Source organism: Octodon degus, unplaced genomic scaffold (assembly GCF_000260255.1).
Source record: "Octodon degus isolate 3935 unplaced genomic scaffold, OctDeg1.0 scaffold00018, whole genome shotgun sequence".
NCBI lineage: Eukaryota > Metazoa > Chordata > Mammalia > Rodentia > Octodontidae > Octodon > Octodon degus.
Window position 1 is genome coordinate 721803 of NW_004524594.1, and position 10345 is coordinate 732147.

Consider the following 10345-nt stretch of genomic DNA (forward strand, 5'->3'; position numbering starts at 1 on the left):
TGTGGTGCTGGGGGATTGAACCGCGGTCCCTGATGCTTTTGCTAAGCTTGTTCTAAGTAGGTGCTTTAGACCACTGAGCCATCTCTCCAGCCCATGGTTGGTTCTCTTGAGACAGGTGCTCTCCATGTAGTTCAACTTGTTGCCTTGAACTATGTAGCCCATTTGAGGCTCAAGCTCATAGCAATCTACCTGTGTCAGCCTCCCTGATGCTGGGATTACAGATGCGCACCACTGCCTGGCCCTGCCTGCTGTGTTATGCCCACAACTACAATTGAGATACTTGGTGTTCGGTTGTGTTGTGGTGCACCAGGTATTTTATGTGGTCCATCTCAGCTCTGACCACACTGACTTCAGAGTTGTTTTGGTTTCCTGGCTCAAGATGGGCTGACTGCTGTTCTTTTTCTTCTTTCAGGATGAAGGAGAATGCTCTGGTTTTTTTGGTTTTTTTTTTTTTTTTTTTTTTTTTTTTTTGTTTTTGTTTTTGTGTGTGTGTGTGTGTGTGTGGCCAACTCAGCCACCAAGGGGCGGGGCTGGCTGGCATGTGGTGCTGGGGGATTGAACCGCGGTCCCTGTGCTCTGCCAAGCTTGCTCCAAGTAGGTGCTCTAGACCACTGAGCCATCTCACCAGCCCAATGCTCTGTTATTGTCTGCATGTGTGTAAAGGCCTTGTGCATGGTAAACCCAAGCTCTACTACTATGCCAGAAACTGTGAACCTTTTAGAACTTTCAATGACACAAACAGGCCACTATAGCACCTGTGCCACAGGTTCACCACCACTGCACTAAGCTATCACCCCAGACCCTACTAACATTTATTTAGCGTGTGTGTGTGTGTGTGTGTGTGTGTGGCCAGCTCAGCCCCCCAGGGGGCGGGGCTGGCTGGCATGTGGTACTGGGGGATTGAACCGCGATCCCTGTGCTTTGCCAAGCTTGTTCCAAGTAGGTGCTTTAGACCACTGAGCCATCTCTCCAGCCCTACTATCTTATTTTTAATTGCTTCTCTGGCCATTCTTAAGTCTTTCCTTTGAGTAATTCTACCTATAAAGAAATCAGTATCCCATAGCCACAAAGATAAAAACCCTCCTCGAACATCAAATGGAGACCTTGCCCTCATTCACTTGAACAGTGTCCCCAGCCCCTCCTACCACCAACTACACTTAGTTCACAGACTAGAAAACTAAAGCTCAGAACCATCAAACAGCACTGGGCACCTAGCTGTAGTCAGTCCCAGCTACTCAAGAGGCTGAAGCAGGAGAGCTTTTATGCTCAGAAGTTCGAAACCAGCCTGTGCAATAAGCCAAGCCCCATCTCACCAAAGGGAATGTTGGAATGTTTGAGGTCACACAGCTAGCTAGTGGCAGAGCCAGAATTCACACTTAGATCTACTTGCTTCCGAAGCCCTAGTCTAACTGCTGTGTTCTGCACAACCTGAAACTACATCTGAACTTACAGTTCCCATAGCTGCTTTACCCATTTTCCTCACACCTCTTGACTGACCTCAAAACGGTTCTGCCGAGTCGGGATGTCCACTGCTGTCAGGTCAGCCAAGGATTTGAACTGTGCATTGGAGTGATCCCTGAGGAAGGTGAGCACCGGGATGACCCCATCGGGATGGATACAGACCTCTAGCTCATTGAAGCAAGTCACCTGCAGACAGAGAGAGAAGCAGCTCTGTAGGAAGCAGCCTGCTTGAGGGCAACTCAGCTTAGAGGAGAGAAAAGCACCCAAGTTTGGAGTGGAGGGGGTCTGTGTTCTTTGCAACCAGGCTGTCCACTCCCATACACCTGGAGAACATGGCTGTTTCCTGATTCAGGCCCCAACTACTGGAGCATTACCTGAACCTGCTGGACATACTTGGGCAGGATTTCAGCCACATACTCCCCAAAGGCTGAGAGCTGCTTGTGGGTCACCGCATCCTGTGGCCTGACAGTGGCTGGAAGAGAAACCATACTCATCAGAGGAACAGCGAAGGCAGCAACCAGCCCTTTCTGCCTTGTGGGTTTGTAAAGGGTGTCGGCTCCAAACAGGGCTCCCCATAGAACCTTAAGGAAGGTGCAGGTGGACTAGTCCAGGAGCCTAGGAAGTGACAGGCTCGGAGTATGGGACAGTTCTGTCTTTGGCAGAGGGCAGCCCTGCTCTTTCCCTAAGTCTGTGAACCACAGCAATTTAGTTATCTGGTTTGTTTTGAGACAGGATCTCACTTTGTAGTTTGGGCAGGTTTTGAAGTCACTACATAGGCCAGGCTGGCCTCAAAATTACTGTGCTCCTCCTGCTTCAGTCTCCTGTGGGCTGGGATTACTGCTGTGCACCACCAGGTCGGGCTGTTTTTGGTTTTTTTTCTTGCTCTATCCTAAAATAAAATACAATCTCCTTTGTAAGGCTGTTGTGAGAGCCACATAACATTCTTCACTAATGGCCTTCAACACGTGTCTGACATACTGTGAGCATACAATTAGCGCGAGCTACTGTTCGCACTGCTCTCTGAAGCGCGTGAGGTCTGTTTCCTGTCTTCAAAGGGCTGCCAATTTAATCAGAAAAAGGGGGTCGTGGAAACGAAAAGAGGCACCCGAGGCCGGAACAGAGAGGTCTAAGCCACGGGGAAGGCTCGATTCGGCTCGCAAGGTGGAGAACACTCAGTCAGGTCCTCAAGGACGAGCACGGGGCAGGGCACCTGAGAGCAAGGACAAGCATCTGGCAACGGGAACGAAGGGCCCGGGCGGCAGGAGGAGGGCAGCGCTGCCCGCACATACTCACGGCGCGAGTCGGCCGCGGCGCTCTCCCTCCGCACCCCCTGCAGCAGCGCCGAGGGTCGCCCGGCCCCTGCACGGGAGAGAAACGCAGGCCCGCCCGTGAGCCTGAGGACTCCTCCGCGTTGCGTGTCCCACAGCCTCTGACTCGCCCCAGCCAGCTGGCCCCCGCTTACCCCCGGCCACTGCTCGGGCCCCCGCGAGCCCTCGCCACCAAAGCCTGGCCACCGCGGCCGCCATATTCCCCGGATGCAGACCCGGCAGCCGAGGAAGGGCCCACAGGACACGGAGGCCCAAGGGCACGGACCGAAAGCGGAAGTGTGTAGCAGATCTTCTTCCGGGCGGGCGCGGGGTCGGAAGCAGAAGTTCCGGGCACCGGGATGAAAAGAGGGAACGCAGGTAAGAAGGTAAGACCGGCAGGTCGGGAAACCGTGAGGTGAAGGAAGCCCGAGTTCGGTGTGAGGAGGCTGGAGCGAAAGTGAAGACGCTGAAGAAACGGACAGGTGAGACAAGGCGAAGGGGCGGGTGTTCTGGGGTCTACGTTTCACACCCCTCCCCCGCCCCCCGATTAAGCTATGGAGGAGAGCAGACGGTGTGTGTTGGGAGGGGGAGCGGTTTCCTTGACGACCGTTTCTCCCGCGACTCCGGGAGGAGTGGAGACCCCGCGCAGGGCGATGGGCTTCCGTGTGCCCCGAGCTGGGGACTGGGGCTTTCCAGAGCTCCTTGTCGAGGGTTTAGAGTAATCAAGGCGAGCGGATAAGGGCTGGGCCAGAAGTTCGAAAAAGAGCAAGAGGATTGAGGAGTCCAGGGTCTTGGCTCCCATCATTGGATGTCGGATGAGCGGTTGAAGGGGGGGTGGGGGGCGCTCAGGGACGCGGGGGTCCTTTCTCCTTCCGCTTCCGGTAGGCCTTACTAGCTTTATGCCCGAGCTATTTAGGTAGTAAGGCTTTCGGGATCATAGGCATTCTCCAGTCCTTTGCTTTCGTATTTGGGCGTTTTAGTTACACCGTGAAAAAGAATATTTGATGTACTCTCAGGGAAACCAGCAGAGTTGGGAGTTCTGTTGATTTCCTTGGGGGAGGGCCACACCTGCAGGAAAGTGAGCCCAGGTTTGGTTGCAGGAGCCTGCAGGAAAGTCTGGCCAGGCCAGCACCAAGACCAGTCCGGCCCATTTTGGTCTAAGTTTCTCCATCTCCCTTCCCAGGTTGGCCAGTTGGAATCCAGATTGTGGCTGTGAACTTCCCAGCTGCTGACAGAGAAGTTGGCCACCATGGAGTCACTGGAGGAGCCTGGAGCATCCATGGATGAGAACTACTTTGTAAACTACACTTTCAAAGATCGCTCCCACTCAGGCCGAGTGGCTCAGGGCATCATGAAGCTGTGTCTGGAGGAAGAGCTCTTTGCCGACGTCACCATCTCTGTGGAAGGCCGGGAGTTTCAGCTTCACCGGCTGGTCCTGTCTGCTCAGAGCTGCTTCTTCCGATCCATGTTCACGTCCAACCTGAAGGAGGCTCACAACCGGGTGATTGTGCTACAGGACGTCAGCGAGTCTGTTTTCCAGCTGCTGGTGGACTACATCTACCACGGCACCGTGAAACTCCGGGCAGATGAGCTGCAGGAAATTTATGAGGTGTCAGACATGTACCAGCTGACATCTCTTTTTGAGGAATGTTCTCGGTTTTTGGCCCGCACGGTGCAAGTGGGAAACTGCCTGCAGGTGATGTGGCTGGCAGACCGGCACAGTGATCCTGAGCTCTACACTGCTGCCAAGCACTGTGCCAAGACCCACTTGGCCCAGCTGCAAAGCACGGAAGAGTTTCTCCACCTGCCGCACCACCTCCTCACGGACATCATCTCAGGTAAGCTGATGCTGACTGGGCTTCCTTGTCAGGAGAAAGGAGCTGCGAGCTTCCCGGGAGGGATGTAGGCTGAGGATTGATTTTCATGGTAATTGGTAATTCAGGGTAGCTGCTGTGAGGGATGGGGTGCTTTACAGAAGCAACAACCAGCAAAAGGAAAGCTGTGGCACTTTCTCATGAAAGGTAGTGAAGAAGCTGGGCATGATGGCGCATGTCTGTAATCCCAGCACACTAGGATGAGGCAAGAAGATCAAAAGTTTGAGCAATGTAGTGAGACCTTGTCTTAAAAATAAAAGTGGAGAGGCGTATAGTTCCATTTGAAGGCCCTGAATTCAATCTCCATACAGGCAATAAAGAAAACGAAGTAATGTTTTATGAGCATAAGTGTTCTCATCTGACCTGTACTGTGGATGTGCCTCTGTGTGTACACATGTACGTGTGTAGTCCTTTTTTTTTTTTTTTTGCGGAACCGGGGATTGAACTCAGGACCCTGCGCTTGCCAGGCAAGCACTTATTCTACTGAGCTATCTCTCCGGCCCCCATACTTGTGTAGTCTAATAAAGTAGTTGAGTTTCTCATTCAGATAGTTGTTGACCATGCTTTCCTCTGGCTCTCACAGATGGAGTTCCATGTTCCCAGAACCCAACAGAAGCAATAGAAGCCTGGATCAATTTCAATAAAGAAGAAAGAGAGGCTTTTTCCGAGTCACTCAAGACTAGCTTGAAGGTAAGGTGGATTCCTTCTTAATAACTGGGGCAGCTTAATCTGTGTGTTCCAGCTGTCACATGGCCTGGCACCTGATGGTTGCTGAATAAATGATCTCTGGCTGAAGCTGATAGGAGCTGGAAGGAGAATGCCTGTGACCAGTGAAGTCACCAATCCATGAGCTTCAAAGCTAGCTATTTAGTTATCTGTCCTTTTTGTGTGTGTGGGGGGGGCAGCTCAGCCCACCAGGGGGCGGGCTGGCCGGCATGTGGTGCTGGGGGATTGAACCGCGGTCCCTGTGCTTTGCTAAGCTTGTTCTAAGTAGGTGCTTTAGACCACTGAGCCATCTCACCAGCCCCTGTCTGTCTTTTTGAGACAGGGTTTCATTATGCATTTCAGGCTGGCCTTGAACTCTCTTTATAGCTCAAGTTGGCCTCAGACATACAGTGATCCTCCTGAGTGCTGGGGTTACAGGTGTGCACCCCCATACCTGGCTCCAAAACTCTTTTGGTTAACCTTTTTTTTTTTTCCTTCTTCTTTTTGAGACAGCGTCATGCTGTAGTGCAGGCTGCCCTTAACTAACCACGTAGCCTATGCTGACCTCAAAAATCCCAACCCACCTGCCTCAGCTTCCCAATTGCTTGGATTTTTTTTTTTTTTTGAAAGAATTTTTTATTATTTTTAATTTTTTGAAAATAGAAATTCAGGGCCAGCCAAATAGCTCAGCGGATTAAAGTGCCTGTAAGCAGGCTCAGGGGCCAGGGGTTCAATCCCTGGGCCTTCTGTGCTGGCCCTGCCACCCGGGCACACTGAGAACGCAGTTTAGACTGGGCATGGTGGTGCGCACCTGTAATCCCAGCTCTTGGGAGGCTGTAAACAGGCGGATCCCTATGAGTCTGATCTAGTAGTGAGACCCTGAACGCCCTTTAGGCCCTTCCCTACAAAATACAAAAAAAGAAAGAAAGCAAATAGAAATTCAGTCTTTACTTCTAGGACTACCAACAGATCACCCAGTGGACAAGCTCCAAATGTCCACCTCCCTCACTAAATGCTATAGCGCTTTGTCCCATCGATACTACCCAGAAGCCCTGTGCAAGTGTATGGAGTACATATGTGGGACATTTGCTCAATGGGAAGTCACAAATTTTGTGCCCCTTGTCACAGTGACCTTAAATTCCTGTTGGATGTGTTATAAACAGAGAAGCCATTCTTCAGGCCACCTGCTCTGAGCACACCCTACATTGCTGGGGTTTCTGTGTGCACCACCATGCCCAGCTTCAAAGCTCCTTACGAGAATTCCTTTTACCGGTGCATTAAGAATTCTTGGGCTGGGAGGAAAAAAAAATCTTCTGCCTGAAGCAGCCTGTTTTCAAGTGAAACCCATACCCTGCCCTAATGTGAAACGTCTAAAGGAAAGGCAGTAGTTGGAGAGGCAACATGACAAACAGGAACTAGAGAGGGCTGGAGCACAGCGCATGCGAGGGACCCGGGACCTGCCAGCTCTGTGTCTGGGCTGAGCCTTCCCTGGGGGCTTCCACCTGCTCACACTTTGGTGTCACTGACAGGAAATCGGGGAGAACGTGCACATTTACCTTATCGGGAAAGAGTCTTCGCGCACGCACTCCCTAGCCGTGTCCTTGCACTGTGCGGAGGACGACTCCATCAGCGTCAGTGGCCAGAACAGCCTGTGCCACCAGATCACAGCAGCCTGCAAGCACGGGGGGGACCTGTACGTGGTGGGCGGCTCCATCCCACGGCGCATGTGGAAGTGCAACAATGCCACGGTGGACTGGGAGTGGTGTGCACCGCTGCCCCGGGACCGGCTGCAGCACACTCTGGTGTCTGTGCCTGGCAAGGACGCCATCTACTCGCTGGGCGGCAAGACGCTGCAGGATACCCTCTCCAATGCTGTCATCTACTACCGCGTTGGTGACAATGTGTGGACAGAGACCACCCAGCTGGAGGTGGCAGTGTCGGGGGCCGCTGGTGCCAACCTCAATGGGATCATCTACTTACTTGGGGGTGAGGAGAACGACCTTGACTTCTTCACCAAGCCCTCGCGGCTCATCCAGTGTTTTGACACTGAGACGGACAAGTGCCACGTGAAGCCGTATGTGCTGCCCTTTGCAGGCCGCATGCATGCAGCTGTACACAAGGACCTAGTGTTCATCGTGGCAGAGGGGGACTCCCTGGTGTGCTATAACCCGCTGCTGGACAGCTTCACACGGCTCTGCCTGCCCGAGGCCTGGAGCTCTGCCCCATCCCTCTGGAAGATCGCCAGCTGCAATGGCAGCATCTACGTTTTCCGGGACCGACACAAGAAGGGGGACACCAACACCTACAAGCTTGACCCCGCCACATCAGCAGTGACCGTCACCAGGGGCCTCAAGGTGCTGCTCACCAACTTGCAGTTTGTGTTGGCCTAAGGCGGGATGGGGAAAGCGGCTCCTTTGCCCTCCATCTTCCACTGCTGTCCTAGGACCCCAAGTCCCTGAGCCCCAGTTCCTAGAACGTGGACTTCTGGACACTTAGGAAGGGAGCACTGAGCCCTGAGCCCCTGTTGATCTGTTGTGGGCTTTCTTAGACCACTCCCCTACTGACCATGTGCACCTGGTGGCACCTGTCTGGCCTCTGCCCTGCACCTGACCTCTGCCTCCTGAACCTTGTTAAGCAGATGAAGCCTTGGTCCTAGTGCAAGAAGGTCCCAGCTCCTCTTTTCCCTGTGGTCGGTGGATGAGGGCCACAGTTTCCCTTCCAGCTTTAGGTAGGAAAACTTAAGCTGAAGGGGTCCTTCACCAGCAAGGGTCAGCTCTGGGAGTCAGCTGCTCATTCTAGTGTCTTTTCATCCATCAGCAAAATGGCTTCCATTTTCTTTTTAGCTCACTCCAAGGGTGAGTGAAAACGGAATTATTTCTGACAACAGAAACTGTTTTTCAAACTCAATATATATGTTATCTGCCCTTTTCAAGGTTTTAAGCTAACTCAAACTATACACGTTCATACAAATAAAGGTTTTTGAAGGGATGTATGTGACTGTGTTGAGCCCCAAAGGGGAACCGATGTCAAACCTAAGGTCCCAGTCCTGCTGCAGCCCATGTCCTGCTGTAAGTGCACACCACTGCCGCAGAGCAGTGCAACTCGGAGGGGTGAGAGCCAGAGCCTGGTCTTCCACCCCCTCTGGGGTTTAATGTCTTGAGTTAGCCGGGCCTTGTGATTGACACCTGCAGTCCTGGCGCCGGGGAGGCTGGAGCAGCAGGAACGCTGCTAGTTCAAGGCCAGCCTGAACTATGTGGCGAGATCCTCTCTCAACCCCCTTCCCGCAAATCTTGAGTCACAGTGGTAAATACCATTAGGCACATTAGCTACACAATAGGTTCTTGTTGAAACTTTTTACCTTGTTTAAGAAAATAAAATTTAGGCACACCAGTCTCTTCCTCTCCAGTTGTTCAACAATGTTATTTGAGGTTAATGAAAGCAGGTACAGGAAGCAGTTACCCACCACCAAGCACGTTTCTGTCCTGTCAGTCAGCAGTGGCCCCGCTGGCCCCACGTAAAGCTCGTTCTGTGCCAGGTGCAGCTGTCGGAGTTCTTTCTCAGCCACTGAGCTGTGTCATGTGTGACTCCTTGCTGCTGGAGACACAGCCTTGTAGAACTCCCTGAGGACCTCCAGCTGACCAGGTGTGATGTGGATGTGGGACCGGATGTGGGTGATGGCTTTGATGGCCTCCTCTGGGCTCCAGTTATACACCTGAATCAGTGCAGGACAGGGTCAGCGGAGGAAGGAGCGGCTGCCAGAGGACTTACAGAATTTTGTAGGCAGACCCATTTTAAGGGGTGTTAATAATCACACTCTTAGGCTGGGGATATAGCTCAGCAGTGCAGCACATACCTGGCAAGCACAAGGTCCTGGTTTGATTCCTGGTACCCAAGAAATACTAATAATCACACTACTGCCAGGTGTGGTATTTATAAGGCTGAGGCAGGAGGATTGCTTGAGCCCAGTTAGCCCAACTGCAGCAACTTAGAAAGACCTGGCCTTTTTTTTTCCTCTCACTACCAGCAATCAAACTCAGGACCGTGCACTTACCAGGCAGATGCTTGTGCCACTGAGCTATCACCTGGGCCTGAAAGACCCAGTCTTAAGAGGGCAAGGGGCCGGGGAGATGGCTCAGTAGAGTAAGTGCTTGCCTGGCAAGCTCAAGGGCCTGAGTTCAATCCCCGGTTCCGCAAAAAAAGAAAAAGGGCAAGAGTAGCTCACATAGAGCACTCACCGAGCATGTTAAAGGCCCTGGGTTCAACCCCTGTACCACAACAAGGAAGACTAAAGGAGTGTATGGTAGCTGTTTCTCTAGAGCTCAACAGCATGGCTAGGAAGTGTTCATTTGTTCATTTCGCTCATTTAGTTTTGTGGTACTGGGGACTGAACCTAGGGCTCCTTGTCTCCCTTTTATATTATTTTGAGACAGGTCTTGCTAAGTTGCCCAGGCCCGGCTTAGATTTAAGCCCCTCCTGCTTCAGCATCCCAAGTGCTGGGATGGCAGGTGTGGATCGAGGTGGCAGGCTTAGCCCTTTAAAAAAAAAAAAAACCCAATTCTTTTTTTTTTTTTTTTTCTTTGGCGGAACCAGGGATTGAACTCAGGCCCTTGTGCTTGCCAGGAAAGTGCTTATTCCACTGAGCCACCTCTTCAGCTCCCAGGCTTAGCCCTTGACACACTGTCATTTAAGTTTCGAAAGGCGTGCAGTCTGAGGAAATCTCATTGGAAAGAAGAATGTACTTGCATCTGTCTTGGCAGGCAGGTGGCATTGCCAAGACAAGCCATCCACAAAGCTCAGGTGCTGTGCCCAGTTCCCCCCACCCCAGCACCCTGGAATCAGGCAGTGGCCACCTGCAGCACATTGGCCTGCTGGGCCTACATCCAGCATCCGGCGACACCCGCCTACCTGGATCAGATACGCAGCCACCATGGTGGCACTCCTGGAGCGCCCAGCCTTGCAGTGCACGTAGACACAGCGGCCCATGGCCTGGTACTTGAG

General features: G+C 52.4%; 3 protein-coding genes and 1 non-coding gene across 7 annotated transcripts in view; 1 reads left to right on the forward strand and 3 right to left on the reverse strand.

The window, feature by feature from the left end:
* Ndufs3 (NADH:ubiquinone oxidoreductase core subunit S3) overlaps window positions 1-3050 on the reverse strand; it is a 4801-nt gene extending 1751 nt beyond the window's left edge. The window contains exons 1-4 of the mRNA XM_004626960.2: window positions 2924-3050; window positions 2755-2820; window positions 1836-1933; window positions 1498-1647 (exon numbers count right to left, since the gene is read on the reverse strand). Coding sequence (XP_004627017.1) covers window positions 1498-1647; window positions 1836-1933; window positions 2755-2820; window positions 2924-2987 — 378 coding nt within the window. The 5' untranslated portion in view covers window positions 2988-3050. The remainder of the gene's footprint in view (window positions 1-1497; window positions 1648-1835; window positions 1934-2754; window positions 2821-2923) is intronic.
* Window positions 3051-3054: 4 nt separating this feature from the next.
* Window positions 3055-8335, forward strand: Kbtbd4 (kelch repeat and BTB domain containing 4). 3 transcript variants are annotated; one of them, XM_023710495.1, is made up of 4 exons: window positions 3055-3146; window positions 3952-4606; window positions 5226-5332; window positions 6877-8335. In XM_023710495.1, the coding sequence occupies exons 2-4, from the start codon at window positions 4018-4020 to the stop codon at window positions 7735-7737; spliced, it is 1557 nt and encodes a 518-aa protein (XP_023566263.1). In that variant the 5' UTR covers window positions 3055-3146; window positions 3952-4017; the 3' UTR covers window positions 7738-8335. The 3 variants fall into 3 exon arrangements, with proteins under 3 accessions (XP_023566263.1, XP_023566261.1, XP_023566262.1); XM_023710493.1 differs by having other exon boundaries at window positions 3100-3250; XM_023710494.1 differs by having other exon boundaries at window positions 3108-3154.
* On the reverse strand, window positions 6421-6549 carry LOC111815627. The gene has a single exon (XR_002820299.1). It is a non-coding gene; the product is annotated as a small nucleolar RNA SNORA11 (small nucleolar RNA).
* A 334-nt stretch (window positions 8336-8669) lies between the features above and the next one.
* Window positions 8670-10345, reverse strand: part of Ptpmt1 (protein tyrosine phosphatase, mitochondrial 1) — a 5930-nt gene continuing 4254 nt past the window's right edge. Inside the window, exons 1-2 of one of the 2 annotated variants that reach the window (XR_002820241.1) lie at window positions 10253-10339; window positions 8976-9059 (exon numbers count right to left, since the gene is read on the reverse strand). Coding sequence is in view for 1 of the 2 variants with exons in the window: in XM_023710496.1 (XP_023566264.1) it covers window positions 8922-9059 (138 nt within the window). In the remaining variant the exon portion in view is untranslated. Of the gene's footprint in view, window positions 9060-10252; window positions 10340-10345 lie in introns of those variants that run through there. The other variant, XM_023710496.1, reaches the window with a different exon arrangement.